Source organism: Phascolarctos cinereus, unplaced genomic scaffold (genome assembly GCF_003287225.1).
Source record: "Phascolarctos cinereus isolate Bilbo 61053 unplaced genomic scaffold, phaCin_HiC Scaffold_3;HRSCAF=262, whole genome shotgun sequence".
Classification (NCBI taxonomy): Eukaryota; Metazoa; Chordata; class Mammalia; order Diprotodontia; family Phascolarctidae; genus Phascolarctos; species Phascolarctos cinereus.
Window position 1 is genome coordinate 147189662 of NW_027555736.1, and position 18061 is coordinate 147207722.

General features: G+C 37.5%; 1 protein-coding gene across 9 annotated transcripts in view; it reads right to left on the minus strand.

Moving 5' to 3' along the window:
• Positions 1–18061, minus strand: part of AAGAB (alpha and gamma adaptin binding protein) — a 61467-nt gene that overhangs the window by 13147 nt on the left and 30259 nt on the right. For all 9 annotated transcript variants that reach the window (XR_002323719.2, XR_002323718.2, XR_002323716.2 and 6 more), the window contains exon 6: positions 1738–1820. Coding sequence is in view for 6 of the 9 variants with exons in the window: in XM_020982755.2 (XP_020838414.1) it covers positions 1738–1820 (83 nt within the window). In the remaining 3 variants the exon portion in view is untranslated. The remainder of the gene's footprint in view (positions 1–1737; positions 1821–18061) is intronic.

The window sequence follows — 18061 nt, forward strand, 5'->3', positions numbered from 1 at the left end:
AAATTCAAGTCAAGCCAAGACAAGTCAATAAGCATTTATTAAGTACTTACTATGTGCCAGGCACTGTGCTAAGTGCTAGGGATACAAAAAAAGACAAATACAGTCTCTGGCCACAAGGAGTTCACATTCTAATGAGGGAGACATGTAAATCACACCTACAAGACATGTACAGAGCAAGTTGGAAGTAATCTGAGAGGTAAGGCCCTAGCACTGAAGCTTTGTGACATCTCCCCAATCACACTGTAAACTCTCTGAAGGCAACAACTGCATCTTACATTCCTTTTCTGTCACCTACATGTGGCTCCTCCCAGCAGGTGCTCAATAAGGGCCTATAGGTTTGATCCGAGAGCCTTCTCAGTCTCTTTTGCTGGAATGCCCTACCTTATTATGTGTGGCTTTGTCTAGTGCCCCTTTGAACCTCTCCCTCTTTCATCAGTTTCAACTGTCACCTCTAGACGGATGATCCACAAATCTACAGCATCTCCTTCTCTCCACTCACACAGCCACCTCCTTTGTTTAAGCACTTGCCACCTCTTGCCTGGACTACTGCAATAGCCTCCTAATTGGTCTTCCTGCCTCCAGCCTCCTTCTTCTCCAAACTATCTGTGGCCTTAATTTCTTCACCTGCAAAAAATAAGGAGGTTGGACTAGACCCCATCTGGGGTGGCAACCCACAGTTTAAGAAATGCTAAAGTGGTCATGAGTGGCAAAAGTTTAAAAGCACTGGATCAGAGAACTTCAAAGCTCTCTTCCCAGTCTAAAACTGTGATCCTGTAATTCTCAACACAGTTGCGAAATTGATGCTCCTAAGGTACAGCTTGAAAAGCTTCAGTGGCTGCCCTCTTTCCTCTAGGACAAAGTACAACCACCTCTGTCATTTAAAGTCCTCTAAAACACAGTTTCAACTTTTCTTTCCAGATGTTGTTTATGTTACTCTCCCTCATGGACTCTCTCCCCAGTGAAACTGGCCTACCTGCTGTCACTCCCATGACATCTGACCCTCCCATCTATGTCTTTGCACAGGCTGCACCTGAGATCTTGAATGCCCTCCCTCCTCCTGCTAACTTCCTGGAATCCCTAGCTCTCTCCTTAAGATTCAGCTGAAATCCCTCTTCAACAGGAGGTAATGACTGATTCTTACCCTCAAACTACTTGGTATTTACTTTGCATATAGCTTGCATATGTTTTATGTTTGTATCTGTATATCTAGCACTTAGCACAGGGTCTGTCACACTGTGATCCAGACCAATGTCCTAAGCTGCTCTCTATGATTATGAATTATTGGTAAATCACCCATCTACAAGTGTATGTTCCCAGCACAGGCCTGAATCACAGACCTGGCACACAAAAGAGACTTAATAAATGCTTGCTCAATTTAGATGAGCGCACCACAAAAAGAGGGGTAAACGAGTTGGAAAAGCTAAGATCCGTTGATAAGAAGCACTGCATTTGGGAAAAGATCACTAGCAAAGAATAAAGCAGAGCCTTCAAAGTCTGCCTTATTCTTTAATGATGGTCAAGCTGAGCTCCAGGCAACAAGTGACACACACATCTTCCTCATATCTCCTCTCACAGTTATAAGCAGTATCTCTAGGCCTTTGAATTCTTTAGTTGCTTTTCTGCCCTAAGGGCAAAACTGCTTTTTAAATGGGCACCTTTCTCTTAGAAAGAAAATGTGACAACACTAGAACAAAAAGGAAGATCGAAGGGATAAGAGAAATAAGAATTACTATTTACTTCGGTGTGATGGTTCTCAGTTGACCCAATGTTACAGTTTGCACCAGCCAATGAACTGAGAAGGCCAAAGCTTTGATTTCTCTCTGAAAGGGGAAAAAAATTTACTGAAAACTCCAATCGTTAAAGGTATTAAACAACTAAAGCAGCAATGTATATAGTTCATTATTTGAAAGGCTCCAAATGGAATAAACAATTAGAGAGAATACTATAATCATTACCAATCACATAAATCATCATTAATTACACAATTCTAGAAAGTGAAAAGCAATACATGGTGGGTGATTTGGTCTACCTAGATCCCGAAGAACAGCTGTTCTTGGGATTTAGAAAGGCCCTCTATTTTTAAGAAAGTTTCATTTCATGAAGCCAAATGTTTATTGCCAATGAAGGCTAAGCTTAAAGCTATCAAAACGCTAGAGGGAAAAGAACACATGTGTTCCCATTATATTGCAGTAATTTTAATCCAGGCAGAAAATGGGCTATGTTAGTGAGATAGAAAAAAAAAGTTATCTCTTGAGGGCAACCCTTCCACCTCTCTTCCTTCTCCCACACCTTCCCCAAAAGGCTTTGCTATTCATTCTCTCCTCCCCCTCATCATAGTCCTTTCTGATTCCTCACAAGGTGCGTCCAGCTGCACTGGCCTTCTTGCTGATCCCTTACATTACATTCCACTTCCCCTTGCTGAAAGGATATATTCTTTCTGTCTCCACTTTGCAGAAGCCTTGACTTTTTTCAAGCCTCTGCTCAAGTGCCACATCCCTACTGCTCTTCACCCACCAAAAAAATTTATTTTGTATATATTTCATATTTTTCTTTGTTTCATAAGTTAACAAAGAAAATGAGCTGAAAGCATACACAGAGGGAAATGGATGATGGGTGTAAGGCTAAATAACATAGCCAATGAGGAACCTTAAAGAACAAGGGTGAAAGATGTCATCAAGCAAACTATATGGTAGGAAGAGAAGATGTGCTTAACTGAAATAAGAGGTGACAGATGAACAACCTTACCATGTCAGGAGAAATCAAGGGAGGTGTTGGGTGGACCTACCTGTGGCAAATTTATGGAAGGGCAGGGATAAGAGTTGTACAATATGAGAAGGCTGAGTTACAATCTGTGATTTTGAGGGGAAATATCTAAATCAATAAGACTACAGATCAATCTGAATATCTGCGTATGTTTTGTATTAACTTAATATAAGCTTCTTAAAGACAGAAACTTTTGTTTTTCCCTGAACTAAAAAAATTTTTTAGTGTAATATAGTCTGTAAAGGATGTGTTCACTATTTCTACCTTTTTACATCAGTTTGCAACATCTCTGCATCTTACTATCTGGTCAATTTTTGTACAAGTTCCATGTGGTACTGAAAAAAGCAATCCTATTTAGAAGAAAACATACGTCTTTTAGCTCTACTACCCCCAGGAATTTGTTCAATTATGTATTTTCTCTTTTGCTTAACTTCCTGTTAGACTTATCCAAAACTGAGAGAGGGACACTAAAATCTCCTGCCATTCCTCTATTACTTTCTTCTTGTGGTTGTTAATTTTTCTTTTATTTAGATGCTAAGGCATATGGAACATGTTAAGTTAAATATTAATACTGGTTTGTTATCTACAGTTTCTTTCTGCATATTTCCCTTATTTCTTTTTATTTTGTAATGTCTGTTTTTGCTGTCTGATAGTATGACTGCAACTCCTACTTTTCTGGATTCACCTGATCAATAGTAAATTCTTTTCCAGCCCCTTAATTTTATTCTGTGTATGTCTTTTGTTTTTGTAAGCAAAAGATTCTCAGGTTTTGTTTTCTTATTCAATCTACCATTCCTTTTCACTTTATCAGACTGTTTAATCCAATTCATTTGAAGTTATGAGTTAGGTTTATGTTTTCGTCCATTTGTCTCTTAATTTGTCTTCTTCCTTTGTAAACAAATAAACCTCAGTTATTCTAGCTTAATATACTTTAAGGCAACTCTATTCCCCTCACTCCCCCTTACCCTCAAGCTGTGCACCTCCCATTTGTTATTCCTTTCTCTAGATTTTGGAGTTTTGCTTATTTTTTAAAAAATTTCTTCTTTTTATCTAGTAAATTAATTCTTCCCCTCTCAGCTAAGTAGTCAAGTAAAATCTTTCTTGCTATCTTCTCCTTCAACTTGTTTTGTTCATTGTTTTTAAAACTGCATTTTCTGTACCTTTTTCTAAAAACACGTCTTTCCTTCATTCACTTCATCATTTTTTTCTCTTTTTAAAATTTTTTTTCATTTATTTTTTTTTATTTTTTCATTTTTTTAATATAAATTTATTTTTAGTTTTCAATATTCACTTCCACAAGTTTTTGAGTTCCAAATTTCTCACCCCTCCCCCCACCCCAAGATGGCATGCATTCTGAATACTCCTTCCCCTGGTCTGCCTTCTCTTCTATCTCTCCCCCCTCCCTTCTCTTATCCCCTTCCCCTTCTATTTTCCTGTAGAGCAGGATAGACTTCTGTACTCCATTTCCTGTATTTCTTATTTCCCAGTCGCATGTGAAAACATTTTTTTAAAACATGTGTTTTTAAAACTTTGAGTTCCAAATTTTCTTCCTTCCTCCCTCCCCACCCACCCTCATTGAAAAGGCAAGCAACTCAATATAGGTTGTACGTGTGCAGTTATGCAAAACACTTCCTTAGTATACATGTTGTGAAAAACTAACTCTATTTCCCTTAATCTTATCCTGCCCTCCCATTTATTCTATTCTTTCTTTTGACCCTGTCCCTCCTCAGAATTATTTGCTTCTGATTACCTTCTTTCCCAATCTGCCCTCCTCTCCATCACCCCCCTGCTCTCTTGACCCCTTCTCCCCCTATTTTCCTGTAGGGTAAGACAGATTTCCATACCCAATTGAACGCATTCACTTCATTATTTATCTTCCTGTTCTGTCTACTCTAGATTTTTATTCTTTGACTCATGAGCCTTGTACTTACTTAGTCCTTTTTTAGGCTTTGTATTCCTGACAAAATTAAAGTTTTTGATTTACTTTTGTGTTCTCTCTTCTAAAGAGTTTCTATGTTACTATTGCCTTGCAGATCTTAACCCTTGTCCCCCCTTTTCTGTTATACCTCATTCTTAGAAATACAAATTTCTGCAAGTGAAAGAGAGGGTATTGCCCCATGGTAGAAATTTTCCTATCTCCCTGATTGTGAAATTTAGTATTAACCATTGCCCTCCCCCTGGTCATTTTTTCCCATTTGCCCTGAAATCTCCTCAAGTCCATTCCCTCATACTTGTCTGGGTGTTAGCTCATCCTAAGGGCTCTGATTCCCCTTCTGATGCTCCTGAGGCAGGATGAGCGGTTTCTCTAAGCACTAAATGCCCTAAAGATTATACCCACTATAAGGTCCCCATATTCCTTTACAGAATCTCTCCCTTCCCTCATGGAAGTATTCATCAGTGGTACCCTCCCACCACTGAAACATGATTTCCCTCTTTATTTCTCCGTTTCAAACCCTCCCTTTGCTTCCTTGCCCATTGTCCTCTAGGCTCTCTTCTTCCTAAGAGATTACAGAAGATATCTTCTCTTCATTGTCAGCCTTTGGAATCACAAATAAGTTCTACCAATTGATTAGAGTACATTATACATTCCTATCTTCCTTCCACACCCCTCCCCCTTTTTATGTACCTTCTCATTCTATAATCCAGCCCCATGGGGCAGCTAAGTGGCACACTGGATAGAGCACTGGCCCTGGATTCAGGAGGACCTGAGTTCAAATCCAGCCTCAGACACATAACACTTAGTAGCTGTGTGACTCTGGGCAAGTCACTTAACCCCACTGCCTAGCCAAAAACAAAAACAAAAAATATATAATCCAGCCCCAACAAAAACACACTAATTCACCTGTAAGTGGGATGTTGTGTGGTTTACTACATATCTCCACCAATTTTATCTGACCTCTGCTTTCAGCCTTGTCTCCTTATGTATTTTTAGAAAGAAATATGCTGTTATTTTGTTGTTGTTAACCTTGTTTGTCATATATGTTTGCCTTTCTTGCATATCCGTTGTCTGGAGTATCTGAAAAGCAAATAATTTTTTCAGGTCTTTTTTTCTTGAAATATTCTGAACATCTTTTTTACTAAAGCTCTATCTTTTTCATTAATAGTTAACCTCAGTTTTGCAGGTTATGTTACCTTGGACTGTGTCTCAAACTCCTTTGCTTTTCTGAACACATTGCATTTTCTTCAGTGCTTTCTGGTGGTTGTAGAAGACTCTAGTGTTATTCAAATTTCCTTTCCTTGTATCAAAAGGCCTTTCTCATCACATGCAGGATTTGTTGTTTGTCAACAAAATTATTTAATTTAAACACTATGTGTCTTTGACTTTGAAGTCTGAAGCCTCAGAGTTGTCTGGGTTTTTTTTTTTTTTCTGGAGACAGTTTGTATATGGAATTCTTTTGACTGGTACTTTTGCTTTTTGTGTCCAGAAATTCTGAACAGTTTTCTTGTATTATTTCTTGCATTATGGTATTCAATTTTTTTGATCTATCATATTCTTCTGGGAGATCTATACTGCTTCAGCTGTCTCTATATAACCTGTCTTTAAGACCAATGTTTTGCTTGTTTCTTTTAACATTATTGCTTTTTTCTTCTCTTCTTCTAAACTCCCAATCATTTATTTTCTCCTTTGTCTTTTTTTCTTTTCTTCTCTTTTTTGCTTTTTGGTGAAGCAATTGGGGTTAAGTGACTTGCCCAAATTCATACAGCTAGTAAGTGTCAAGTGCCTGAGGCTGGATTTGAACTCAGGTCCTCCTGACTTCAAGGTTGGAGCTCTAAATACTGTGCCACCTAGCTGCCTCTTTTATAATTTCATCTTTTTTTGGTCTTTTTTTCTTGATAATTTATTTTTAGTTTAATTTATTTTTAGTTTTCAACATTCATTTCCATAAGATTTTGAGTTTTAAATTTTCTCCCCCCACTCCAAAATGGCATGCAATCTGATATAGACTCTACTTATACATTCATATTAAGCATATTTTCCCATTAGTCATGATGTAAATAACAATCAGAACTCATGAGAGGAACCATGAGAATGAAGCAATAAAACAAAACAAAGGAAAAGGAGAGCAAATAGTATGCTTCCATCTGCATTCAAACTCCATAGTTCTTTCACTGGATGTGGATAGCAATTTCCATCGTGAGTCTTTTGGAATTGTCTTAGATCCTTGCATTGCTGTGAAGAGACAAGTCTATCAAAGTCAGTCATCGCACAGTGTGGCTGTTACTGTGCATGATGTTCTGGTTCTGTTCATTTCACTCTACATCAGTTCATCTAAGTCTTTCCAGGTCTTTTTGAAGTCTGCCTGCTCATCATTTCTTATAGCACAATATTATTTCATTACATTCTTGTTCAGCCATTTCCCAGTTGATGGGCATCCCCTTAATTTCCAATTCTTTGCCACAACAAAAAAAGCTGCTATAAATAAATAAATATATAAAATATATAAATATAAATTTTTGGCAAGATTTTCAACCGTGGATTCAAGTTTCTCTAGGCCATAAATTCTGCATTTATAATTCTGATTTCTCTTTTAAACCACTCAGGAACATCTTGCTGGGGTTCCATGTTCCCTTGGAAATCCACAGGGTCCCCTACCTCATTAGGTGCTGAGTCATTTTCCTTTGTCTTGAAATATTTTTTCCATAGATGTCTGGATTCTTTTAGTTTATTTGGAGGCCATATTCCTTTCTGTTATTAACATCTTCCCTGCTGGTTTATCTACTTATGTTCAAGGTTTTTGAGTTTTCTTCTTGCTGAGAGCTTTGGTGATTTCAGTCTTTTTTTTTTTCACCTTACATGTCCTTATTCACTCACTTTCTAACGCTTTCCCCTTTGATGGTGATTTACTTAGGGGTCTGGATCTCAAAGCCATCTCAGCCTCCTTCTATGCTGGGCAATTCATGTTTCACAGGCCTCAGTTTGCCCCAAGTAACATTTAGGAGTACAAAACTAGCCCCAGATGAGTGCTGGGCTCTTTCATTCAGGCTTAGTGGAATGCCCACACAGCCACACACAAGTCCTTGCCCTAGTTACCTCTGTCTCTCAGTTTTCTGGCTTAGCTCCAATGCTGTACATATGTGCTGCTGTCTCAGAAGGAAGAGAAGAAATAACCATTTATTAAGTGCCTAGTGCCAAGCACTGTGCTAAGTGCTTTACAAATATTATCTCATTATTCTCACAATAACCCTGGAAAATAAGCGCTATTATTAGCTCCCCCCCCCCGCCCCACCCTTTTATACAGCTGAGGAAACTAAGGTACAGACAGAATAAGTAACTTGCCCAAGGTCACACAACTGGTAAATATCTATGGCCACATTTGAATTAAGGTCTTCCTAACTCCAGGCTCAACACTGTTACCCACTTGTACCACATAGCAGCCCCTAACTAAGCAAGCTTCTGCCTTCTGGATTTCTGCAGCAGTGAGAGAGGTTTCAAAGGTTGAGAACTGTAGAAATTGTCTAGTCTTCCATCTGGTTGGTCATGTGACTTACAATCAGCACCTGGTTTGTCTGGTATTTTTTTTCCTTTCTCTGTCTCAGTGCCTATCATAGTGCCCATAACAGATGCTTACTGTTGAAAGAGTGAAAACTTAAAGCACATTCTCCACTTCCAAATGAATTTCCACTTTACAGAGAACTCTGAATAAGGATGAAGTTCTAACAAGTTTTCCTGGTATTCCTTAATCACACTGTTTAGTCAATGCCAAGTCATTGATTTCAAATGATACGTAAAAAAGAAAAGTGAGGCAGCAATGAGTTCTGCAGAGTTATTCCTACCAAGCTCCACTCATAACTGTCTTTATATTGTCTCCCTGGACGCCCCTTCTACTCCGTTTCAAAAAGCAGCAGTCCTCCTTCCCTCTGCTAAAACTCTCAAATTTCTTCTTTAAGAACTGCCTTTTCATATCCTTCATATCCTTAGACCATAAATAATTTGGAGGACCTCTATAAAATGATGAAGAGTGAATGAAATGAGCAGAACCAGGATATTAATTTGTATGACAAAAACAACACTCTAAACCAAACGACTTTAAAAGTTGTGAGAACTCAGACCAATACAAAGACCATTCACGATTCCAGAGGACTGATATACGCCCTCCATTCTACAGAGGTGACAGATTTAGTAGAAGGAAAAATTTTTGCACACAGCCATTTAAGGAATTTGTTTTGCCAATTATGTATGTTTATTGGAAGAAATTTGTTTTTCTTTTTTTCCCCTCAAGTGGTGATTTCTCTTAATTTTTTAAAAACAGAGAGGTAAAGGGTGCTAGAAATGTGAAATGTTGTATGCGCTCTCAGATGAGATCACTATACTATGAGTTTTACTTAACTTTTACTTTGTTACAAGAGACTTCTCATGGAGTAGGGGTAATCTCTAAATGTTTGTAATGTAAAACAAAACACATCAATAAAATTAAAAAAAAAATTCACCATTTATTTCCTTGATAGCCAAGGAGTCCACTTTGAAATTTCATCACAAAAGAATATACCCAGAGAGAGCTGAAAAATAGGTTGATGGATCAGGTGCCCAGGATTAGTATCTTTCATGATCAGATTCATGGAAGGCACTTAATAAATATATGCTGATTTAAACCCCAACAATGTTTTATTCAAGCTATAACATATTTCTGAATAATCTGTTCATGATTTTTAGGAAAAAAAATATATACATACATAGTGACTCTCAGGGATTTTATAAAGATGGCAAATTCAAATAAGAGAATTCGTGTAACATTACTACATGCTCTTCAGATTAAAAAGTGTTATCTGAACAAAAAAGCATCACACAAATGTTATTTGAAAGCCGTTGTGTCTGTTGTTGGAACTCACTTAATCTGAGTAACTTTCAAGACTAATTTAAAAATTTTCCCCCATTTTTTTAGCTTAAATTTCTCTCTTTGCTATTTGCTAGTTCATCATATATGGCAGAATAGGATACAATTCATGATGTCATGTAGGCTAATGGTCTGAGAGATGCCCATGAAAAAAATATATATGATCTATGACTATTCTCTAACAACAGTCTATGGAAACAGGAAGATGACACAGCAGACAATGAACTGGACTGGCATTCAGAGTCCTGGGTTATAGTGCTGCTATGCTACTAACCAACTGAGTGACCTTGGGCAAGTTAGTTTCCCTATTGGGTCTTCTGTTTCCTCATCTAACAAGATGAGAGGGACTGATCAGGGGATTTTATAAGGTCCCTCATAACTCCAACAATCTATGATTCTGTAGAGCAAAGACAAATTAAATAGCTGCCCTTGGCTATGGTTTTAAGAATTTAAAAATTACTAAATAGTGGCAGAAAAAAAGAATACTAAATGTCAGAATCCATTACAGACTCACAATGACAGCTAAGTGCTTACAGTCCTCATGACAATTACAATAGGCCGAAAGGACTTTTCTCAGCATTTTCTTATAAATAATGGAGAATTTAGTCAACTGAAAAGACACAGTCCATTATGTTCCACTGCTTATATTTTAAGATAGCAAGGAAAATTGCAAATTATCAAGATTAGAGAAAGAACTAGGTTTTGTTTAATACAAAAGCAGGTCGACTACACATTAATGTTATGCCACTCATGGAGCTCCAGGCTCAGAAAACTGTAGAGGCTGACAAAATTTTATACACTTGCAGGTTATGTAGGACTTCAGTTTGACTAGTTCAATGTTTAACCAAAAGTGCTACCCATGTGAACACACTGTAAAACAATTCTCCTAGTCAAAAAGAATTACACAACCCCTTTTCTTGTTTGTGAGCATTCTCCTCTGTGCTCTGGTTTAGGGCATGGAAATCTCATCCTTACTAAAAGGGTTTTATTTCTGTAGCAGGTACTTGTTGAAATTGGCTCCACTATCTATGGTTTTACTGATGCCACAGGCTACTAGCTTGGGAAGAATGAATCAGTCTCCTCAATTGATTCTCCTAAAACTACGGGGCTAAAGGAAGGGGAAGCCAATAAGCAATGCCAAACAAATTATTATGGAAGAAATGGTAGTAAGTATATTAACCCTGGTCCTATAAACACATCTGATTCAGTTCTGGTAGTCTAGTAAACCAGCACCACTGGAATTTCAGATAAAAATATAATAGCATAATACAGAAATCAAATAATGCTAACCACTGAATAGGTTTCTCTGAAAAAAGTGTCAGAAACAAGATTTTGTGCTATGTGGACTAAAGGTGGGGAGAGAAGCAAGATTTTTAAGGTAAGTTTTGAGAAAAATTGAAACCCATAATTTTTTAACTGGAAAGGCCTTTGAGATCATTTGCTCCAACTCTCATTTCATAGTGACCTAATGGCAGGGCTGGATCTAGAAAGTAGTCTTTGTGATGTCTCGTCCAATGCTTAGGGAAATAAAGAAGCATTGTATATGATCTGCTTTTCTTATAAAATTACTATTTGGGGCATTTCTCCTAAACTGAGACCCCTCCGCAAAGTCTCCAGAAATTAAAAACATCAACACAAAAAATCAGCCCAACAAAAACAAACTTCCTCAAATATTTTTGTGTTTCCAGGACTTCATACATCCAATGTAGAAAGGATGATTAATCTATTGAAAATTACTGTTTAAATAAGACAGCTCATTTTTAAAACTACTTCTTCTTTGGTGTTCTAAAGGAAAAAAAGGATTTGGTAACTTGATCCCCCTAATGATGAGATAAGGCAGGGTACAATGCCACCTTCTCTATTTAGCCTAGGAAGTATCACCACAATTTTATATCACCAACAACGGGCCAAAAGATCTCCTACTTCCTTAAGTTATAACCATGTAGGAATAGCTTAGACCAGAGAGACAAGTGGAACCTGGGGGGCAGCAGAGGCAGATGGAGAGAGAAGAAAGAGAAATGTAGATTCCACACTTTAAGACAATAAGACCATTCCCTGCCCTCAGGATGCTTACATTCTAGTAGAGGAATAAGACATCTATACAAATAGCTATCAGCAAAATAATGCATGAAAAGTACAGCTGAGAGGTAGCCAGTACTTTTCGTTTGAAGCTTAGGTATAGCATAAAGGCAATATTTACTTACATAAACCTTTTACTCCATAGGCCTAATCCAACAAGCATTTATTAAGTGCTTACCACATTATATTTAAATTGTAGCTTTTTTCTTATCTTTTCCAAATTAAATTATACTACTTTCTTTTTCAATTCAGTTTTATTTTCAGCTCCAAATTTTCTCCCTCCTGCCCTCCTTTCTCCCCATTGGAGAAGCAAAAAAAACAAAATGCATGTTATGAATGAACATGTATAATAATAATTCTCACATTAGCCACGTCTCCCCATCCCCAGCCAAACACACACACCCCCCTCAATCTGGATTCTGAGTGTATTATCTATCAAGATATGGATAGCATGTTTTACCATGAGCCCTCTGGATTGGTCATTGTATTTATAAGGGTTCATAAATCTTTTAAAGTTGTTCTTTACAATATTGTTATCATATACATTGTTCTCCTGATCCTGTTCACTCCACTTTGTATCAGTGTATATGATCTTCCCCAGTTTCTCTGAAATCATTCACGATAGTATTCCATTACATTTATATACCAAAACTTGTTCAGCTACTCCCCAATTGATGAGAATCTCCTCAGTTTTCCAATTCTTCGCCACCACAAAAAGATATAAATATTTTTTGTACAGATGGGTCCCTTCCCTCTTTAAAAAAAAAAATTTTTTTTCAGGTTACAGGCCTAGCTGTGGTGTTGCTGGGTCAAAGGGTATGTATAGTTCAATAGCTTTGGGGGCATAATTCTAAAATGCTTTCCAGAATGGTTGAACCAAACTATTCTAATTTCAAAGCCTTACATTTCAACTCTTTTGCAGCAGACATTGGCCTAGAATATCAAGAATGCATACCCACAACATCTTATAAAATCTTCCATAGTCATATTTTATATTTACCTTTACTTGTCCTTATGACAGCAGTTCAACTTCTTCCACAATTAAAAAGTCATTCCTTCTCCCCAACTTGCCTCTTTCCCTACCCCATTCCTAATTACAAGTAAAAACAATTTTTAGCATTCATTTTCTAAAATTTTGAGTTCCAAATTCTTTCCTTCAATCTCTTACCCTCCCTCTGCATTGAAAAGGAAAACAATTTGATATGGGTTATACATATGCAGTCACGCAAGACATATTTCCATATTAGTCATGTTGTGAAAGAAAACACAGAAAACCTCAAGAAAAATAAAAGTTATAAAAAGTATTATTCAGTCTGCAAAGTCTATCAGTTCTTTCTTTGGAGATGGATAGCATTTTTCATCATAAATCCTCCAGAATTGTCTTCCATCATTGTATTGCTGAGAATAGCTAAGTCATTCACAGGTGAACATCATACAATATTGCTGTTACTATCTACATTCTTCTGGTTCTGCTCACTTTACTTTGTATCAGATCATGTAAGTCTTTCCAGGTTGCCTTTTATAATCTACTGTTGCCTCTGGCATATTCTTTTTCCAACCCACAAAATAACTATGACCAAATTTAATACTGACCATAACTAAGAAATCTCAGTTGAGAAAGAAAAGGGTCTAGATTTGAATATAATATTAAATCCTTTAATATAGTACTCTACCAGAAAAGAATTAACTAGCATTAGAGAAGCCTATACTTTCCCATAAAAAAAAAATCTTATCCTACATTCTATTCTGCTTAGCAAACTGAAAGGATTTTTAAAAAATTAAGTCATAGAAGGATTAGAGAAGACCCAATTAATTTTTTAAAAAAAATAATACTCAAAAAGGACAAAATTTGAAGAGCACTATTAAAAAAGGTTTTACTCAAAGTGATAGGCTTGGTTTCCAAATCTAGTTGTACCACATTATTTTTGACTCATGAAAGCAGGATATACCCTCCTTTCTCTTCAGCTTATTGAGCAAAGCACATTTGATGATAAGAATGAAGAGAAGCCTCTGTTTGGCTTGAGACATACCAAGTGTGACCATGAAGTAATGAGGTTGTTTTTCTTAAACAAACCTATTACAACTTATATATCCAAATAAAAGTTTTCCCCTTCACAGTAGTAACATTATGCTATATACTTTTGAGCATGAGTGTGATCAGCACCTTCTCTGTCACTTAAGAATCTTACTTGCTGGGGTCACTGAGAGGTTAAATGTCTTGCCCGGGATCACCAAGTCAGTATGTGACAAAGCAGGATCTGAACCCAGGTTTTCCTGACTCTGGATTACCATTTGACACTACAACCCCCCACACCATGAGAGCTCTCTGCTAAACCATTAGATTCATAAAATGTAGTTGAATAAAATAGTATTAAAAGCCTATGAGAGCCCATTTCTTTAAAGACTTAACTCTTGAATTTCCAATTTCCAGTGAAGGTCCCTCTTTCAAAGGAATCAGAACTAGAAGAGAGACTGCTAGAATTTTTTGTTATTTAATTTCTTACTGCTACTGTGTATTTCCATTGCAAAATTATCTTAGATCAGGAAATTAACATCTGCCACTGTATTTAGGGGATGGAATACCAACATATCATGAACTCTTTAGCATTGAAAAAAACAAAACAAAACCCTAAAATAAAGCTGTCATGCAAGAGAACTGATATTTCTACCACACAAATCCTACTTAATTTACACCTAGTAGAGTCACAGCAGATCAAACAATACTAGATAAACTGAAAGCAAATATTCGGAGCCTTTGAAACCCAACACTCTGCAATTATTGCTTACAATTGAACATTGCGTAGTAAGCATTTTACATTGTAGTCTAACAGAAGTAGATGGGTTTCTCTATCATATCAATTAAAAATAGCCAATAGACATTAGTGGCAGAATTTCAAAATGGAGTTCATTTAAAAGACCAAAAATTCACTTAGTAAGATCTGACCTTCAGCAGTGTTCATTTATGGCTTTATTGGGCACAGGCCACTCTGTTAAGAAAGAATAAAGTGACTCCCTCATTTGAAGAATTCTTTACACATTACTAACCATTTTTATTCTCCTTGCCTATCAAAGCAAATGATCATTACTGAGAGCCTACTATGTACAAGGCACCATGCTAGTATCACCTAAGAACCATAAAGCAAAACAAAAATATGGGAAAAGACAAACTAATGCAAAGGAAGGCATGAAGAACAGGGAAAACAATATGTACAAAGACTACAATATATAAATGGAAAGAACAACAACAAAAGTGAAACTGACTGTTTTCTATGATGACCAAGCTTGGCCCGGAAGAAGAAATGAGAAAATGCACTTTCCTCCATTTCCTGGAGAGATGGGGGACTATGGAGGTGAGACACTATATATATTGCCACAATCAGATGATGTGTTGGTCGGTTTTTGCAGAACTCCCTTTTTATTCTTTATTATAAGGGATGGACTGGGGAGGGAAATGGTTGGAAATGAAGGTGATATACAGAAGATACTGACGACAATTTTTTAAACTGCACTTCTCTTAAAATTTTATTTTAAAAAACCTCAAAGTATGTTGTAGCCATTTGTCCTTATAATACCCTTGAAAGGTAAGCCATTAAAATTCTGTCTTCTCCTTTTTGTGAATAGTCACTGCCTTGTTTTGTGACCTTGAGCAAGAAACAAGGAAAATGTCAGCTTTTGAAAAATGTCATTTCTGGCTCAAAGCCCTGGCCTATGGCCTTTCATATTAAGTGAATCAATCCCCTTTTGGAAAATGCTATCCAGAGAAAGAAGTTTTATAAATGCAACAGGCTTTAGAGCTGGAAGGGGCCTTGGAGATAATCTAGTGCAAACATTTCCTATTTTTACATATAAGGAAACTGAGGCCCAGAGAGGGCAAGTGACTTGACTCAAGTAACACAAGCAAAAAGGAGCAGAGCTAGGATTCACACCCAGGTCTCATGACTGACTATAAATGTCTAACTGACAAAGTGATATATTAAAGAATGTTTATTACTGATCACCACATCTATGTGAATGAAGCGTTGTGGGCAATACAAAGCATAATTCAGAATATGGTGATCAGTAGCAGCAGCAAAAAATGATCACCCACAGCCAACTGGTCTAACAAAGCAGTGATCAACAATGATGCCTTCACTGCATTTTTAAAAAGAAACTTTACTAATGCCTTTTGTTTTTCACCCCCACTATGATAATCTCCTGATATGCCACCCCTCTTCCGCCATAAAATGCTCCTTTTTAACAGGAAAAAAACAGTTAAGCAAAACCGACGTGACCAAATCTGAGCAAGGATTTAATATTGTGCACCTATGGTCTTTCCTCTGCCTTTCCCTTTGAGGCATGCATTTTGAAATCGTTAATCTTCAAATTCTAGCTCCAACCCTACACCTACCTGGGCAGAGTCTTCTCTGGCTGCTCTAGTTGCTGGGGATTCCAAGCCTCCAGTGGATGCCCTCAGCCCTTAATGACTGGGGCTCGTATGGGAGTCATGCCTTCTCTGGGCCCATTTCCTCCTTTAAAAGGAGAGGCCTGGGCCAGGTGGTGTCTGAGACCCCTAGCAGCTACACATTGCTAATATCTAACAGCTTACCCATTCTAGCACTTAAATAAGGTACTTTTCATTATTGTTGGGGTTTTTTGGTCCCATCTTTAAAACTAGATTATAAGTTACTTGAGGGCAAAAATGATGTCTCAGACCTCTTTGCATGGCACCTAGAATAGGACCTTAAACATAGTGAGTGATCAATAAGTATCTTTGGATTGCACAATGACAGGAAATTACAGCTTTATTCCCTTCAGTACTAGTTCAATGTTTTTATGACCCAGACATTTTGTGAAAGCTATTCAGTGAAAACAATTCTCATCATCATAATTATAAAAGACAGGGAACCAAATGTCTGGCTTTCGTGTACAGCCTCTGACCACAAACCATCCCACAGACTCAAATAGTGGTTGTGGGTCACTCAACTTAGCAGCTTAGATTTTATCTACATTCTTCCCCTTTGAGCAGCAGCCAGAAGACTTTCGGGTGGAGGAAGTTTAAGGCAGGAAATCTGAAGGGAAGGTCATACTGTGGGTAAGCTGATGTAGAGAGTGTCTCTTCAAAAGCACAGTCAAGTTGTAAAGGGAGTTCTAACTTGGATTCATTTCCTGGACCATTTGTAATAATCTGTTCATTGCACAGTGGAAACTTAGGCAGAATTCTCAAGAAGTCTGACCTTTACAATGTATACAATGATATCTAGAGATTTCCTCCTGTAACAAACTGAGCATGTAACTGGGTCCTTTGGCTTGTGAAATTTTACAAATTGAGAGAGCCACAGGGTATAAGAACTAAGACGTTACAAGGTGCCACCAAAACGATACCTCTGCCAGAAAAGAACATATCTCCTTCTGGAGAAATACTTGTTTACCTACAAATGCTAGGGAAACAGCAGAGCCCTTCTTGCCCTTACAATGTGAATGTAGCAATGTGCATTTGGGAAGAGAGGAAATCCTAGTACTTTCATTAAACAGGAAAATAATTACTTGTGGCTCCAAATAAAAGAATAATGTAAAACTACACATCATAAGACATATCATCATTCATTAGTAATGTATATATGTTTCTTACGTTAACTATTCAACTGGCTTGCCTGTACTTTGGATTAAGTGCAGGGACAAAGAGATGAAGTTAGTCTGCCTTTATCAACACCATTCCAGACAAGATTTCTTAAAGGAAGAGTTTATTTAAAGGAAATAAGCAAATAAACTCAAAGTCTCTCTGATTTGATAATCACTCCCAATCAGTCTCTTTAAATAGCAAGTCTGAGGGGTTTCAAAAGTCTATGAAATCATTAGGTACCGCTAGACATTCCCAGGCACATCATTTAGCTTCACTGTGTTCACTTCTTCATCCACAGAATTACAGATCTACAGCAGAACTAGAAGGGACATAAAGCCTTCTAATCTAACCCCATCATTGCAAAGATGAGAAAAGTGAAACTGGACAGGTTAAGGGACTTGCCCATACAGCTAGTAAGTGTCAAAGGTGGGATTTGAACCCAGGTCCTTGGATGCCAAAGCCAGCATTTTTCCATCGTGCTACACTGAGAACTGGGACAGCATCTGGTCTATCCCTGACTCTGCCTCTGTCTCTCTCTCTCTGTCTCTCTCTGTCTCTCTCTCTCTCTCTCTCTCTCTCTCTCTCTCTCTCTCACACACACACACACACAGAGGAACAGTAGTAAGAAAACCTGGAACTGAGTCCTGAGTTCTGCCACTTCCTTTCTCTGGGCCTTAGCTTCCCATCTATTCCCATCTATGGGGAATATTCCCCATATTCCCATCCTATTCCATAATGGATTTAAACTAGATGTTTTCCATTAAAAATCCCTTTAAATCCTTTTGTG